The following is a 19,180-nucleotide window of genomic DNA, read 5'->3' as shown; positions in this document are numbered from 1 at the left end:
TAGGCTTCCTGGCCGTGTGATTGATGTCACAGTTTGCACAGCGAGCACTAACCAAATGCAAAAAGCACCATCCACTTTAGCTCTGCCTGCGCTGCTCTCACCCTGCCCCAGGAATTGGAACCAAGTGAAGCGAGACCAAGCAGCATTTTTTATCTCTTAACTGATTGCAGCTTTGGGCTGGGGCTCCACCATTGTGTGGGTAGGATTCCAGGAGAGCATGGATCACATAGGGGCACATCACCTCCACCACAGCCATGCAGAGCCTATCAGCTTTGGGATTGACCAGATTTTGAACAATTCAGACCAGGGGAGTTGTATGATCTCCAGTTCCAGGCTCCAGGATTCCGACTATGGATTGGGATGTATAGTCAGCAGCGCCTACAATACAATGACTGGTAACTACAGTAACAACAGCACCGGTGGATATAACAACAGTGCCTGCAGCATGGCCTCCTTGACTGGCTCTTACAATATGAACATGGGGATGAATATGAATGGTAACAACCTCAATTCTGCTGGGGTTATAAGGGTACCAGCACATAGACCTTTGACTGGTAGCATGCACCAGCCTATTTCCACTGGAATGCCAACTGTGCCCAGTGTTGGGGCAATGAATAACATGAACAACCTCACAGGGTTAACTTTCCCCTGGATGGAAAGTAATAGGAGGTACACTAAGGACAGATTCACAGGTAGGTGCTCAGTACCCTCTGCTTGGCATCTGTCCTCTATAACTGCACCCATGGTCCATTATCTGCCTACACCTTCTATGCACCCAGTGCAACACATCTAATAATAATAATAATAATACAATAGAAACAGTTTGGGGCTCCAGGCTTCCCACTGTAATACTCAGCACAACAGCTATCCTGTATAGGTTTCTTTATTGTAGAACCTAGGCAATATATGGTACTGTGCCGGAAGTAACGCAGCCTAGGTCTTATCATAGGATTTCCTCGGTTAGATACTATTTTATTATAGGGTGTTATTGCATATTATTCCTTTATATTACAGGGTATTATTTATTCATTATTATTTAAATAAATGTATTTATTAATAAGGTCAAAATGATTAATCTTTTTTGCACATTATATCACGTGATATGAGGAATCTAGATAAAGAAACTGAATTACTTGCAAGAAAAAAAATGTATCAATTACAGCAGTAACTTAATAATATAACATTTCTGTAGTATTTATACAAAATTATTTATATGGTTCTATTAGCTTACTCTTCGGTGACATTATTTTAGTTCTCTATAATATTGATAAAAGGCCGATTATTAGACTATATATGTATATATATATATACACACATATATATATATATACACACATATATATATATATATATATATATATATATATATATATATACATACATAAATAAATACATACACACACACACACACACACACACACACATATGTATATTTTTTTATATATATTTTTAAACAAAAAACAGAAAAAACAACTGGAAGAATAATTAGGAATTTAGTACAGCCACAAGATAGCTGTATACCAGGTAGATGCAAATAAATGAAGTAAAAAATGTGTAAACCCCGAAGGTTTCAAAAAGTTATATATATAGATAAATAGATAGATAGATAGATAGATAGATAGATAGATAGAGTGTACGTGTGTGTCATATAAAAATATAGATATGAGACGGATAAATGCATATAATATCCGTTTGTCTGTCACCTTCTTTTATAAATAAATCCACCTTCTGTAAATAAATGAAGTTATTGTTACTGTTTTTATACTTATTCTTCTTTTATTATATTATCTATTTAACCATTTACTGTACAGAATCCCTGGGAATATATCATAAGTCATAAATACTACACTAATCATTGATGTTAATGTAAAGCGTTCTAATAATGCTCTCACTGTCCAGTCTCACTTCTAATCTGAAAGTTTGCTTTAATTACTATGAATAACACTAAACATTACTTTTATTTTTTATTCTTTTAAAATACAAAAGCCCCAGACCTCATATAAAAATGAAATAAATGTAAAAGTTATTTTATTTTATTTATTTCAATTATTGGCGATGTATACAATAATTTGCACATTTCTATAATTATCCTGTTACCTATTCGGCTCTGGAGCAGCGATCTTTACATTTTAATTAAATTTGGCAAAGTTTTTACCAAATAAAATAAAATTTGGTAAATCAGGAAATGGTCTGTGTAGGCAGCCATGCTTATAAGGCCTGAAAAACGATTAACTGCTCACTTCCCTGGATAGATAGATAGATAGATAGATAGATAGATAGATAGATAGATAGATAGATAGATAGATAGATAGATAGATTGACACACACACACAAAGTATATTAAAGGGGTAAGTCAGAAGACGTATATGGCTGAGTTATAAGGTATATGTATGTCTGCATGGGTAAGGTGTAGGATATCTGTACATCCAGTAGTATAATACAGTAATATATATATATATATATATATATATATATATATATATATATCTATACCACCATGCTGTGCTGTGCCACGCCTGTTACTCCTGCTGATCTGGCTGCCTGCTCTTGCCGTCTGTCTCCCCCCTCCAGTGGCCCTCTCACCCTTCACTGTAACACGCCGTATAGGTCACCCGTACCAGAACAGGACGCCCCCCAAGAAGAAGAAGCCCCGCACCTCGTTCACCCGGCTGCAGATCTGCGAGCTGGAGAAGAGGTTCCATCGGCAGAAGTACCTGGCCTCCGCCGAGAGGGCAGCCCTGGCCAAGGCGCTGAAGATGACGGATGCCCAGGTGAAGACCTGGTTTCAGAACAGGAGGACTAAGTGGAGGTAGGTTACCCGCTCACCCTGTAATAATACTCTGTATAATGTTGTCACACTCACCCTAGGTCTGGGTGCAATACACTGCTCATGTGTGCTGGCAGGGAGAGAGCTGCTGGGCACACAGGTATACCTGGGACATACAGATACACCTGTGGTCTGGGAGAAACAGATACACCTAGTCTAGGAGTTACAGATACACCTGGGACATACAGATACACCTGGTATGGGAGATACAAATACCCCTGGTCTGGGAGATACAGATACACCTGGGACATGCAGATACACTCGGCCTGGGAAAAATAGATACACCTGGGACATACAGATACACCTGGGAAATACATATACACTTGGCCTGGGGAATACAGATACACCTGGGACATACAGATACACTTGGCCTGGGAAAAATAGACACACCTGGGACATACAGATACACCTGGTCTAGGAGTTACAGATACACATGGGACATACAGATACACCTGGTCTGGGAGATACAAATACCCCTGGTCTGTTAGATAAAGATACACCTGGGACATACAGATACACTCGGCCTGGGAAAAATAGATACACCTGGGACATACAGATACACTTGGCCTGGGAAAAACAGATACTGTACACCTGGTTTGGGAGAAACAGATACACCTGGTCTGGGAAAAACAGATACACCTGGGACATACATATACACCTGGCCTGGGAGATACAGATACACCAACATGTACCATGGGTAATAAGGTATTGTGAGACTGAATATAATGCACACCATGTTACACAGATATAACACACCATGTTACGTAGAGAGTGTTATATGTGTAGGATTTCTGTATACACAAATACAATACCCCACACGTTATACAGATATAACACACACCATGTTATATTGTCTTATGTAATACACACTGTAATGTGGGGAAACTATACATTTACATACTGTTGTTCCTTTCCTGAAATACAAATACCATTAGTTGTATCATTAATATGTTAATATGTACAAGTTACATATACTGTATACGTGTATTGACAAAATCCATGCCTGTAGTATTATTTTTTCACCATTGACTTTGAGGCCGAGTTTGTCCTGCTGTATTGGTAGAGGGCAATTATTAGGAGATATACCCGGCCTATTTCCCAATCAGAAACTACCAGCTGTACTATGAGAACATCACTAGCGGTAACCCAGACATTAGAATCAATTCCAATTCCAGATCTACAGGTCTCCCTTATATTGAGATCGAGATCTTAGGCCAGGAAAAGGCTTGGCTAGTCACACAATGAAACAAACACACAATATACAAATTAATAAATAAATAACATACATAAATTCTATGAATGTCTTGCGATGTTTTATCATTTACATCAGCAATAGATCAGATTATAGAAAGGTGATAGGAAAGGAAATTGTGTGGATGACAAAGAAATCTCTCTAAATTTGAATTGATATTTTAAGCGATGATTTCCAAGTATCAGCCAACGACTTTCATCCCTTTAAATATCAACAGAATCCTGTGTCCTGTAAACTTTCACCGGTGCTTAAGGTTAAGTTTCAAAGTTTCAGCAGAAAACATTTTATATGGATACATTAAAAATCGTGCAGTCGCAATATGCGAATATTGCAGTCTATGCCGCAGATAGCAAATTAATTTTATTATTATTATTATTATTATTATTATTATTATTATGATTGTTATTATTATTGCTATGATGCAATGGATTTGTTGTATATAAGGCTTGTTTTGTATTATCTTTATAATCACAAACTAGAAAAGAAATCGTCAAAATTCGTAAAAAATTTAAATACCAAATGACATATTTACTGCTTATCTTACGTATATTACAATTAGAATAGTCTTGTTGGTGTATTATAAAGAAGTCGCCTCTAGGGGTACGGTTTTTATCATTGCATAACGTTTGCGGTCAGCTTTAGCGCATAATGTGCAATGCATGACACGCATTTGTCGCAAGATCTTAAATGAATCGTTTGCTACAATAATGACACTTTGAGAGGTAGGTAGGTATGTATGTATGTATGTATGTATGTATGTATGTATGTATGCTACCCCTGTGTAAGGGCCTGGTCAGAAGTGCACAGGTATCTGCAGCTAAAGGGTTAATCCGCCCATCTCATGCACAGACATTAGTAACACAAGATGCGTGTGGGGACATGAAACCGCTTCTCCCACTGTCTTTGCGCTATTTTCAGGTTGTTTTAACGAATTTCAAACGGGTGAAGTAAGGTTTAGCATTACCTCCCTGCCACGGGGCCATCCAGGATCCCTGTATTGTGGAAGGGGGTGTCCTACTGCATTATATATATATATATATATATATATATATATATATATATATATATATATATATATATATATATATATACACACATATATTTATATACATATAATGTAATTATATATATATATATATATATATATATATATATATATATATATAATCAATCAGACCAAATCGCACTGCAGGTATGTCATTCATTTTCCCCAAACTCCCATAGCACTTTGGCGCATGTGGGTGGTTTGCGTTCAGATGGTGCGACAATTAATTTGTACAATTAAACGGCAGTTGTTGTTTTTTTGCTGTTCATAATTACCAACAGGATTTAATTAACCCCCCGAGTGCCGTAAGCCACCGTTTATCCTATGTTATGTTGTGTGCTGAACTATATAGAGCGAATAATCTTTATCGCATGGATGGGTCTGCGAGTAGCTGTTTCTGAGTCTGTATTATACTGTAGTACAGGCGGATTGGTATTTGCCAATGGCAGTTTCAGTGGCATGAGCACTGATCAGGAAAGGAGTATTAAATTAAGATTCTACAAGTAATACTGGACTCAATGATAGATAGGAGGGAATCCTATAGGTTTTTATGAGCGTAGTTCAACTAGGACTTGCAGTCCTCCAACAGCCACAATTGCACTGTCTATAAATCTGATTTCACAATTAAAATGCACTGTAATGTTATTTTACATAGTGATTGGAATTTCTCAAATCTGAACCCTGTGCAGAATTTCAACCATTCCAGCAGATTTAACTGTGATATGACCACATATTGCTGAGCCCCATTTTTCTAGTTTCAATAGTTTTTATTGAGTTTTTTGCATAAAATAAGGAATATGTATATAAACATGCACGATTTTTAAATTGCTCCCCCCATATTTCATACTGAGATGTTTTCCCCTGTATGTGTAATATAATGACTAAAGAATTTTGGTCTTTATTTTAAACATGTCTGTAAAATAATTAGATTAGACATACTAAACATTATTATAATTTAATTTTTAACCCAGACTGTCACAGGATTTGTATTATTACTAATTACATTACAGGATTTACTTTGCGACTTTTGCACAGTCCCATAATTGGAGACAGCGTGAAATTCAGCCCATTATATATAAAATTGCTAGATAAATATTGATAACCCGGGGCTGGAAATCTGTGTTTACAAAATAACCTAGACAGTTGTTTGAAAATATTTCTAATGTTTAATATCACATTGTTACGGTGTTGCAATGTAAAACGTTTCCTATTTATAGAGATGTTTACAAACCTCCACCCATTAAGTCCTGTTTGAGGGAATTAATAACTGTGTACACAGAGAGAAATAAAGTGATATCAGCTGAATAACAATTGCAGCTTATGATGCATAGACAGTCACAGGGGAAATCAGAGTCAGACAGGCTGTAATGTTACTTTGAGTTAGGCTGAGGGTGATTTATTTGTTGGTATTTTGGTGGTTTGTTGCTAGCACAGTGGACAGTTTCTATAAGTCTAACATTTCAATAATCACATGGCTACCACATACTATACATTAGATGGGAACAGAAGATAGCGAACTAACTGGCCACTGACTGTCTGATATCATATAATCCCCTCCCCCACAGTAGCCTGTTGCCTGCTAAATTCCCTATGGAAAAATCCATATAGCAAACAGCTTTATATTGTAGATCATCAGGATAAAGTTATCACACACACTGTTCCCCTCTGGTGCCATCTGCCATATGTGGAGAATTCCAATAATCTTTCTCTCAATAGACTCTTCAACCTGTCTTCTAATAGAGTGTCACAGTGTCTGGGCCCTCCAATCCATAATCCTGAAATACTAGCCCTCGCCCCAAAATACACTAGTATAGATCCAGTATGGATTCCAGCTGTATTAGAGTTCGTTCTTAGCTCAGTTGCATTTTCTGTTGTATATTACATTAATATTAAATAACTAGAAAAAATAATAATCCTTTACTAGAAATGTAAAAACATTATCTACATAAATACTACATATTACAACTAATATACCCTCTCATTCAGCTAATAAGAGACAACAAATGTTAAAATATTAAGTATTCATATTGAATTAAAGAATTAATTCAATTTGAATAATTCTTATTCATTTTGGAGATGAAAGAAAATCATTATGTTTCATTTATCTTGGATATCCCTTATCCAAAAGTCTCGGGACTGGAAGTATTTTGGATAACGGATTATTCTGTATTTTGGTATATTTTTCTATTTGAGTGATGTATCTTGAGGTATCTGCATTATGTTGTATATACACATAAACCACATGAAATACACACAAATATATTATATTTGTGCATGAAAAAAGGTTTTAAAGCATGAAACAAGGTTTGTGTACAATCTCAGGCACTGAATTTGAATGCCTAACAATCATATTTAGTGCCAGTTACAGATGTCTACAGTAGTGCCAGTTATATATCATGTCCTCAGTAGTGCCAGTTACAGATGTCCCAGTAGTGCCAGTTACAGATGTCCCCGGTAGTGCCAGTTACATATCCTTTCCCCAGTAGTGCCAGTTACAGATGTCCCCAGTAGTGTCAGTTACATATCAGTTCCCAGTACTGCCAGTTACAGATGTCCCCAGTACTGCCAGTTACAAATGTCCCCAGTAGTGCCAGTTAAATATTATTTCCCCAGTAGTTCCAGTTACAGATGTCCCCAGTAGTGCCAGTTACATATCATTTCCCCAGTAATGCCAGTTACAGATGTCCCCAGTAGCACCAGTTACATATAATTTCCCCAGTAATGCCAGTTACAGATGTCCCCAGTAGTGCCAGTTACATATAATTTCCCCAGTAATGCCAGTTACAGATGTCCCCAGTAGTGCCAGTTACATATCATTTCCCCAGTAGTGCCAGTTACAGATGTCCCCAGTAGCGCCAGTTACATATCATTTCCCCAGTAGTGCCAGTTACAGATGTCCCCAGTAGCGCCAGTTACATATAATTTCCACAGTAATGCCAGTTACAGATGTCCCCAGTAGTGCCAGTTACATATAATTTCCCCAGTAATGCCAGTTACAGATGTCCCCAGTAGTGCCAGTTACATATAATTTCCCCAGTAATGCCAGTTACAGATGTACCCAGTAGGAGTTTAGCAAATAAAAAAAAGTACATTTTGGAAACTATAGTTTATAATATAATAATAATTTGGATAATGTGTATTTTAATAAGGGATACTCAACCTGTATTACATCTTACAAAGGCAAAACAATTATTGTGACTGTAATACAATGTGTCCATCTTTTCTGAATATGACAATAGTGGCTTAGAATATTACCCTTAGTATTATTTAGTAGAATACTGGAAAAGGACAGGTACTTATAGAATGAGACAGACAAGAGGAATGAAAGTATAAGGTCTAGTGGTTGCTGCTAACAGCAGACTATTGTCTCTGTACAATATAACATTGGACAAGTCATTGATTTCAAAATACTTAAATATTTAGAGGCCATTTAGTTTGTCCTAGATAATATTCATCTTGCAAATACAAAAGATCAGTCCTACTGAATGAGTACAATTTGTTTCTGTATCCAGATTTCTAGTAAGGAGAAAGTAACATTCAAAGTCTTCCATAAAGCCCTCCTTGTTCCCACACTCCTTTCCAGGAAGGTACATTTAAATCTGCACACAAATGGCATAAAATCGATCTGAGCAGGGATAATCCATGTAATCTTTCTCTATGTGATCATCATGCAGTCCTTATGGCATGATAGTGAATTGTCTTGCTTCCTGGTGTGGGACCTACAGACAGTTTATTTGTTACTCAAGAGAAGAAAATGAATGCAGTATTTAGACCATTACTGTTGTGATTCAGGAGCCAAGATAATTAGCACTAAGCAAGATAGGACACAAGTCTGTGTAGATTGCAATCTAACAGTGGTAGACATGGTTACATTGTAATGATGCAGACATGGTAGAGGCCATAGCTAATGACACATTACTGAGTTGTGTGAATTCCTCGGAATGTAACAGTAATATATGTGAGTGTATTTAAGAATATTTGGTACTCTTTACTTAGAAGGGCGCCCATCTCGGTCATCTCGGGGATTGAATGCACTAAAAAAATCGGGTGCGATCAACCGACGAGATGCCCGAGATTTCCCATAGGGAACAATGTTAAATGTCTCAATTGACCCGATTTTCCTGTTCAATGCCTCAATTGACCCAATTTTTCCATAGGAAACAATGTTAAATGGGCCACAGAGGCCAAATAGGCACCCTGAAGTGAATAATGGCCACCCAAATTGTTAACGCCACCCCACGATCAACGTCAACCCGAAGCGTGGCGAGCGCAGCGAGCCCGCGAGGGGCGGCGGTACGCGTCCTACGACCTTTTCATACCCCCACTATCCACGTCGGCGTGGAGTTGAGAATAGAAAGTGTGGCGAGCGCAGCGAGCCACCGAGCCCGAAGCGTGGCGAGCGCAGCGAGCCCCGCGAGGGGACGCGGATACCTTCACAGGTATCCGCGTCCCCTCGCGGGCTTCACAGCTGTCCGCGTACCCTCGCGGGGCTCGCTGCGCTCGCCACGCTTCGGGCTCGGTGGCTCGCTGCGCTCGCCACACTTTCTATTCTCAACTCCACGCCGACGTGGATAGTGGGGGTATGAAAAGGTCGTAGGACGTGTACCGCCGCCCCTCGCGGGCTCGCTGCGCTCGCCACGCATCGGGTTGACGTTGATCGTGGGGTGGCGTTAACAATTTGGGTGGCCATTATACACTTCAGGGTGCCTATTTGGCCTCTGTGGCCCATTTAACATTGTTTCCTATGGAAAAATCGGGTCAATTGAGGCATTGAACAGGAAAATTGGGTCAATTGAGACATTTAACATTGTTCCCTATGGGAAATCTCGGGCATCTCGTCGGTTGATCGCACCCGATTTTTTAGTGCATTCAATCCCCGAGATGCCCGAGATTTTTTACTAACGATGCCCACGATCAAAATCGTGGGCGCCCTTCTAAGTAAAGAGTACCGAATATTTTAAATTAGAATATTCTCGGATTGTTAAAACAAATTGACTGGCCATACGTCTACAGATTTATTGTCCGTTATGGCTGGTTGGAACAAAAACCTGGTAATGGAGGACAGCAAATGACAGTTGACCATTTGCTTCGAAATCCTGGAAAACTGCCAAAAACTGTCATTTAATTATTACCAGGTTTTTGTTCCAACCAACCAGATCTGACAATCAATCTGGAGATGTAATATCTGGGCTCAAATTTTTCTTATGAGACCGCGTCCCCTCACCACGCTTCGGGCACGGTGGCTCGCTGCGCTCGCCACACTATATAATATCAACTCCATGCGTAGTTGGATAGTAGGGGTATGAAAAAATGGGGTGCATTTAACATGGGAGCCCAGATAATACATAAGTACCGGATTTTGTTCCAACCAGCCCAATCTGACAATCGATCTGTAGATGTATGGCCAGCCTAGGGGGGAGATTCTCTAAACAAGGAATGCGGTAAAAACCCCGTTATCTGGCGATGCCCCATAGAAGCCAATGGGCTTCTACCGCATCCCTCCGCCGCCCCGCGCCGCCCCCCCGCCGCCCCGCATCGCCCCCTCCCCCCTCATCTGTGTCCGGGCAGCACAGAGCTGTGCTGCCCGGACCTGTGACCTCCTCCCTGCACTGATCCTCTTCCGGGTGCAGGGAGGAGGAGAGCCCGGCGCAGCAGCAGCAGCGCCGGGTGTGTGAGGGAGGGGGGAGCCGCCGGGACCTGCTGGGACCCGGCGACTCCCACCGCAAAGGACAGCTCTTAACGCAAGAGCTGTCCTTTGCCTTAATTATCGCATATGTTATAACATATGCGATAATTAAGTATGCGATGGGCGGCGAAGGGGGGCGGAGATTCTTAGAGAATCTCCCCCTAAGTTAGAGACAAGAGTCTTTGGTGGATGGGAGTTCTATTTCAGACGGAATGTTGCTATGGGCAATCAATCAGAATCTATTTTAGTTATTTCGCACCTTCTAGAACAGTGGTTCCCAACCCTGGTCCTCAAGTACCCCCAAGAGTGCACATTTTCCAGTTATCCACACAGAATCACAGGCAAAATAGTTAGCTCCACCTGTGGATCTTTTAAAATGTGTCTGAATAATGAGTGCACCTGCCGGGTGACCTGGAAAACATGCACTGTTGGGGATACTTGAGGACCAGGGTTGGGAATCACTGTTCTACAAGATAATAGAAAGTATCTGATTGGTTGCCAATAGCAACATCCTATCTGAAATAGAACTCCAATCTTAGTAGATTTCCCCCTTTGGGTCATGAGCTTCTGTTGAACTATAAGTGCAAGCATGCTCATCCTCCTAAGAAGTTATAGGTCCACTTAGATAACAATGGTTCTTAAAACCATTATAGGGATAAAGCAGCCTATTGTCACGATATACAGTATATATACAGTATATACACAGTATATGCCGTACAGTATACAGTATATCCCATCCAAGGTGTTTTATGCCATAATCAGCTTTATTTTATGGTACAAGACAAGATAGTGTCCACTTAAATGTTCTATGCTGAATGTTTCAGGGTTCTAAGTACAGACAGCTATGAGGTGAGACAGCCCTTCCTTTCTACATCAGTATTTTTATACACTGTATACTGATATATTCATACAGGAACGTTTTCTTTTTCACAGATCACAATCCTAGTTAGGGCATTTGCAATACAGAATCTTTCTAGCTGTTCCTACTAGTCAGCCATGTAGTGACATCATCAGGCACATATGTACAGTACTGTATATCGCCTTTGGATATGACACAGCGCCGCTGTGCTTCATGCATTATATATGCATGTATTCAGAAAGCAGCTTTGTATGGTATATAAACAATGCCATTTCTACAGAGCTAAAAACCACAAAAGGAGACTACAATAACCAAACAGTGTACAGTATGTAGTAAATGTTGCAGGAGGGCAAGCAAAAACAAAATCATTTGAATTTGGTAAAGTCCTGTTAAATCTTTTAATCTGAGTTCTGTACTCGGTTTGCTGGGCCTGTAAAAAATATTAAAGGTGATGGCTTGCATAAAGATTCAAAGAATATTTAAGAAGAACTTCAAAGGGACTTAATAAAAAGTTATACAATTTATTACTATGTTACTATTTATCATCATCCAGTAATGGTTAAAAAAGAAGCAATTTGGTTATTTGTTCCTATCTTGGATCTCTTTTTTCATTCTATTTACTATAATTAAAAATAACTATAAGTAAACAATAGCCTTTAGGCCCTTATTCTAGTTCACTCTCTCTGACAAAATCCTTCTTAGGTGGAAAAAACCATGTGCACTGCAGGGGGGCAGATGTTACTTGTGCAGAGAGAATTAGATTTGGGTGGGGTTTTACTTCAAAGTGAGATCTATATTGCAGTGTAAAAATAAAGCAGCCAGTATTTACCCTGCACAGAAACAAAATAACTCACCCAAATCTAATTCTCTCTGCACATTTTACATCTGCCCCCCTGCAGTGCAAATGTTTTTTTCCATCTAAGAAGGATTTTGTCAGAAAGAGTGAACTAGAATAAGGCCCTTAGTTTTTAATGTGCAATACTTTCCAAGTGACAAGTTAATTTTCTATTAGCTATTGGAATGATTGTATACTTACTGCTTTCTAAAGTTGTTGGGGTAAAGTTGTACTTGAACAAGTGGTTTATAGCTATAACAAGGATTATTAAATAATTAAAACATATTTTATTAATATTATTATTATCATTATAATTATTATTAGTAGTAGTAGCAGTAGTAGTAGTACAGGTTGAGTATCCCTTATCCAAAATGCTGGAGACCAGAAGCATTTTGGATAGCAGATTATTTCAGATTTTGGATTTTATTTTTATTTCAGTGAGGTATCTTGACGACAATACCCATGTGTAAACACAAAATCCATTTATGTTGTATAAACACATCAAACACAAGAAATATACACAATTATTTTTATGTGTACCGGAAACAAGGTTTGAAAACATGAAACAAAGTTTGTGTACTATGTCAGGCACTGCATTTGAATGCCAAGCAATCATTTTCTTGCACATATTTAGTGCCAGTTACATATTATGTCCCCAGTAGTGCCAGTTACAGATGTTCCCGGTATTCGCAGTTACATATCATGTCCCTAGTAGTGCCAGTTACAGATGCCCCCAATAGTGCCAGTTACAGATGTCCCCTGTATTTCAAGTTACATATCATGTCCCCAGTAGTGCCAGTTACAGATATTCCTGGTATTACCAGTTATATATCATGTCCCTAGTAGTGCCAGTTACAGATGTCCCCAGTAGTGCCAGTTACATATTATATCCAGAAACTAGGGTTTTTGGAATAATTTGGGTAACAGATATCCAGATAAAGGATAGTCAACCTGTAGTAGTAATAGTAGTAATATACTGACTTTGTTGGGTCAGTGAAATAAGGGTCATATCTGCAGAAACAGGTGGCCGGTGCGAGGACTTGGACACATGATTGCGTCATTGTGGTGAATGCCAGATTACATGCATCGTATAGTGGGGAACAGGACTACAATAATGCAAATCACATCATCAATCTTGGACCATCCAGGTTCAGAAATAAAGGAGGTGTGGGGTGCGCAATTAGCAGCAGCCGGTACTAGGGATTGTCAGTCCCTATTAATTATGGCAAGAAAAAAAGTGGTTTGTACCGGCGCTGAATAAAGGTAGATTTATATTACCATTCTTGTAGACAGTATTTGTATTCCAAAAGTTTGGGTTTAATATGGACCAATTGTTCCCAGTGCTCTGTATTTCAAATGAGCTCAGGATTCCCTTGTAGCTCACCTAGGTATCCGATTCAGGGATTAGGCTTAATCTCACAGCCGCAGCATGTTTCCTGGATCCAAATAGTATGGTGTGCTGATTGCAGGGAGAGGTGGGTAGGTCTCTAGGATGGGTTACCCCTTCAGCTGGTCAAATAATGGTGCTCAGTACAAGGATGGTAAAATTAATTTACCTTTATTCAGCTGGTTATGACTTTCTTATACCACTAAGTGTAAGAAGAGACTGAGTCTCACGATTAGTCATCTTTTAACCAATGAGTTTTTATTAAAATTGTATTTTTTTATTTGAAATTTATTATTATATTATATATGGTCTAAACAGTAAAATTTATAATACTATACCATCTCAAGTGTGTTTATCAGCCAGCGCCGGTACAAACCACTTTTTTTTTTAGGTTCAGAAATAACTATAGGTGGGCAGCGCAGACAGAATTGTATACCCGTTCTGGGAGCATCTTGGCTGACATGGGAGAGTAGGAAAGTAGTAGTAGTTTTTAGATGATACCTATATATTTTTGCTTAGTTTAAAGGAACTGAAGAGGGCTTTGGGTTCTTAGTAGGAGATTTATCAACATCTAGAGAGAGATAAAGTGGAGAGATAAAGGACCAACCAATCAGCTTCAGCTTCATGTTGTAGGCTATGTTTGAAAAATGACACAAGCTGATTGATTGGTACGTCTTGCTCTACAAGCTTTGATAAATCCCCCCTACATCTGTGGGCCAGCCAGGCCCCAAATGGGCAATTTACTTCAGAGTGATTTGCCCTTGGGATATTCAGCTGTGTACATAATCTTTATTATGATAATTAAACATAGAAAATTTAATGTGCTCCACAATGGGATATGAGTGGAAAATGGTGATGCTACTGGCCACAAAGTGCCGGCCATTCTGAAGCCCTGAATTCCACCCAAACAGTCAGGATCAGTGATAGTTATAGTTAAGGTCCATACACACTGGGCAACTATGGCCAGCGTATATGGACAGCGATGATCGCTATCATCGCTGGGGGGAAAGCCGCTCAGTGCATACACATTGAGCCGCTTTCCCCATGCTCGGTGCGGTCAGCGGGGGGGGGGGGGGGGGGCGTTCGGGTTTGCATAGCGCAGCGCTATGCAAAGCCGTCCTCAAAGCCGCTCATCTGCTGGTAATACCAGCAGATGAGGGGCTTTGCCGGCGATGATGCGGGAGCGCGCAGCAGCGCTTGTCGCCGGACCATACACACTGGGCGGCTTTGAGCTGAAAGCCGCTCAAACATTCTGTTTTGAGTGGCTTTCAGCTCAAAGTCCCCCAGTGTGAATGGGCCTATAGTCCAATTTATTTTGCTTAACTATCGACAGTATTAAAACAATTTGGCTACGTATATCTAGCTGAGCTCAAGCCATTGGAGCTAAGTTAGACCTGATCACAGGACAAATTTATTCTCAAAAAGGGCAAAACCATGTGCAGAGAGAGTTAGATTTGGGTGAGTTACTTTCTGTGCAGGGTAAATACTGGCTGCTTTATATTTTACACTGCAATTTAGATTTCAGTTTCAACACACCCCACCCAAATCTAACTCCATTTTTGAGAACACATTTTTGCCGCAATCGGGAATGAATTAGGCCCCTTGTACTTAGCCGTTGGGGCTCGAAAACGCTAATGATTGAAAATATTAAAGATACAATAGGTTTGGTTATAAAGCAGGGCCTTACCTGCCCCTCTCTCTGCTCTCATGTGTGCCACAAACATGTGTATGCAACAGAACATTACCGGTAGCTCGTTTATATAAGTCAACTTCCATCTTACACTATTACAGAATTGTGATCATGTCAAGGCCACAGGTTTATTAGAATCCAGAAAATCAAAGCAAAGCCATTTTATTTGACACCCTTGCAATAAGAATGACAATATTCTTGTTCCACCTTCAGAAGACAGACAGCAGAAGAGAGGGAAGCAGAGAGACAGCAAGCCAACAGGATATTAATGCAGCTCCAGCAGGAAGCCTTTCAGAAGTCCATAAACCAGCCTCTCCAGCCAGATCCCATCTGCATTCACAATTCTTCCCTCTTTGCCCTGCAGAACCTCCAGCCTTGGTCGGATGACGCCTCCAAAATTACCAGTGTCACCTCCGTGGCTTCTGCCTGTGAATGAACAGGGACACATGAGAGAACTTTCTGAAGGGAACGGACTGATTGAAATGTATTCTCTTGACTTTTTTCAGCAATTCAAATAAAGCCGCAGGACAAGGCTTGTCGGAAAGATGCCAACCCCCAAGCTTCACAGATGCTACTTAGTCATACACAACCATTGCGCCCTGTTTGGAACAAGACTGTAATATACTGTATTCCTTACACGATCATTACATGGTATCCTCGAAGATCACATGTGTCCCCGAACGAATCTCTCCTGACTCCCAATAATGACAATGACTTCACCTCCGTCATATATAATTATACCTACGTATAATTGTCTGTATTTTATATTAATGTCTAAATAATTGCAACATTAGAAATGTGCTGATGATTATCACCTTGATCGGGAAGAAGTATCTTGTAGATTATCAATGGAATAATGGAGGAGATATTTATTTCATTACTCATACAACAGTCCCTTTTGGGGGATAAGGTCATTATGTCGACCCTATTGCATTGGGTCGACCGCTGAAGGTTGACAGGTCATGGTCGACACCTGAAATAGGTCAGCATGGCTAAGGTTGACATGGTCAAAAGGTTGACACGAGCATTAGGTTGACAATGGGAAGATTGACAGTCAAAAGGTCGATGTGGGTTTTTCACGCTTTTTTTGAGCCAACATGTGCCGACATTTCATGCCACTACGGCATGGTGGGAGAATGAAATAGTGTGTAAAGTGCAGCGTGGCACCGTGCCTGAAGCATGGTGAGTGCAGTGTCCATATCGACTAAGTCGACATTCGGGACAAAAAAAAACCATGAAGAGCTCATGTCAACCTTTTGACTGTCGACCTAATTCAGGTGTCGTCCTAAGCCCTGCTGGCATTCAGTGGATGATTAAGTGCATGTCTACCTTAATGCAGTGGAACCTATGACCCATACCCCCCTTTGGACATAGAACATTTCAGTACAGACCTCTCCCATGTCTTGCTACTTACATCCCTTGTACCCTTTTAAACATTGATCTAGGTAGCAAGACATGGGAAGTATTCAAGGGGGTTAAACCGCGGGGATCGCAGAAAACAAGTGATCCTCGCCGTTTAACCCCCGCTCACCCTATTCAACGTTCCGGGGGAATCCTCGCTGTCAGAGGGCGGTGAGGATTCCCCCAAACAGCGAGTCTCGCGGCTAATGAAGGGAGCCCGCTTCATTCAGCCGAGAGTCTCGCTGTTTTAGCGGCTGCATACGCCGATTACCAGAAACAGAGCGAGGGGGAATCGGCGCATGCAGGGGGTCAGTTGAATACTGACCCTGTTCGTTGTCACATCTCGCCCCCAGCATTGAATACTGGTCATTGTGTCTACTGCAAAAGACCAATATGTTGCTGAGTATGTAGGAGGCATGAGGGCTATTAATCTAATTGCAATTATGGGTCCCTATGTAGTAGCCTTATGGTTGCTGGAACCAGCATGATTCCAGCTATTTAGCCTGTTGATTTTAAAGTGGCAATCATTTAAAAGGAAAAAAACAGGTGTTTTTTTCCTTTTAAAAGATTGCTGTTTTAAATCTATGGGCTGCATTTCAGGAATGATGCTGATTCGGGCATCTCACAGGCTGTTATGGCCATGTCCTGTTAATCACTAAAGCAGAGGTTCCCAAACGCGGTCCTTAAAGAACCCCAATCATCCAGGTTTTAAGTATATCTGTGGTTCCTCATAGATGGTTAAATCAAAATGACTGCGGTACTAATTAAGTCACCTGTGGCCAAGCATAGCCTAAAACATAAAACCTGGACCGTTTGGGTTGTTTGAAAGCCACGTTTGGGAACCTCAACTCTAAAGTATAATATGCATACTTCATTCCTCCCAACATGACCCTCTCCAGGAGGGACACAATGATTCTGGACATTCCTCTTAATTTATGGTTACCATCACCTGTGTGGAAACACCTTCCTTATCCATTAAACTGTTTAAAACAGGTGATAGCAATCATACAGCAAGAAGAGGGAAGTCCAGGAACAGAGCACTGTGTCCCTCCTGGAGAGGGTCATGTTGGGAGGTATGATACTTGTCTACCTGACCCTCTCCATGAAGGAGAAAATGCTCTGTTCCTGGACTTCCCTGGTAATGTATGATTGCCATCACCTGTGGGGAGCTAGGTAACTGATAAGAAAGGCGTTTCACCACAGGTGAGGGCAATCATACATTACCAGGGAAGTCCAGGAACAGAGCATTTTCTCCTTCATGGAGAGGGTCAGATAGACAAGTATGAAATATACTGTATTTGTGTAAGACATTAAAGTGAGTTACAATTGGTGGAAACAGGAGGAACGGAAAGTTGTTCCCTGACTTGTGAGGCTTTTCTCTGTGCGAAGGTCCGACATTGTTAGACCAGCTTTTAAATAAGGTTATCTTTGACTACCAATGGAAAGCCATTTGCTCATTACAGTTAAAGGGCTTGTTCACATCTGTATAAAAATGCAGATTTGGCATAAATAAGTGTGTTATCCAATCCGATAAGTCCACAGGCAAAATTTGCATCATCTTTAAATCACAATAGTAAGTACCCAAATCCTACCTTTACAAAAGGGTCCTTGTGTTATGCTACAAAACCATTGTTCCCCTGTTTGGTTCTAAATAATTGTACATCTTCCGAGTCATGGGCTTAAAGCTATGAGTAAAAAGGAACTAATTATTCTTAGTATACTTTATCATTACTATAGCGCTAAAAAATGTGCTGTATAATCACTGTATTTATTATTTCATATCAATCTCTGTCCCAGCGGACGTTACCAAGGTCCCACCACACATACTAGCCAGAATGCAATCATCCTACTTGAATGTTTTTGGAGGACCACAGAGCACCTTGAGGAAACCTTTCAAGCATGGGGAGAACGTACAAACCCCATGCAGATAGCACAGACCTCTATAAATGTGGAAAACGTATAATGGATTTACTACATACATTTTCCTTTGGTTATGTTCTATCCTCAGAAATGTATAAAACAAAACTTGCTGCTCTTAGCTCCTGTAGCTGAAGATGAGGTGACTAGGTCGCTGCAGCTGGCAGATTTTATACCTGAAATATTATTGAGTGGGAGAGCACCTGGAACTATCTGCTGCCTCGTCAGAGTTGAGGCTAAGGTGGGAGGCTCATAGTAAATCTGCTATACGTCTTTTACCC

At 40.2% G+C, this 19,180-nt stretch overlaps 1 protein-coding gene across 1 annotated transcript; it reads left to right on the top strand.

Moving 5' to 3' along the window:
- The first annotated feature begins 217 nt into the window (after nt 1-217).
- Nucleotides 218-16,017, top strand: TLX1 (T cell leukemia homeobox 1). Its single transcript, XM_083145608.1, has 3 exons — nt 218-692; nt 2,572-2,809; nt 15,795-16,017. The coding sequence occupies exons 1-3, from the start codon at nt 218-220 to the stop codon at nt 16,015-16,017; spliced, it is 936 nt and encodes a 311-aa protein (XP_083001734.1).
- The last annotated feature ends 3,163 nt before the right edge of the window (nt 16,018-19,180 follow it).

This window comes from Crinia signifera, chromosome 6, assembly GCF_055691185.1.
Source record: "Crinia signifera chromosome 6, ASM5569118v1, whole genome shotgun sequence".
Taxonomy (NCBI): domain Eukaryota; kingdom Metazoa; phylum Chordata; class Amphibia; order Anura; family Myobatrachidae; genus Crinia; species Crinia signifera.
Note: the sequence above shows the minus strand (reverse complement) of the source record. Positions and strands in the feature narration are given on the sequence as shown.

Coding starts and splice junctions, on each gene's coding strand:
- TLX1 (XM_083145608.1), top strand. CDS start 218: ATGGATCACATAGGGGCACATCACCTCCACCACAGCCATGCAGAGCCT. Junction 693..2,571: donor CACTAAGGACAGATTCACAG/GTAGGTGCTCAG, acceptor TCCCCCCTCCAG/TGGCCCTCTCACCCTTCACT. Junction 2,810..15,794: donor AACAGGAGGACTAAGTGGAG/GTAGGTTACCCG, acceptor TTCCACCTTCAG/AAGACAGACAGCAGAAGAGA.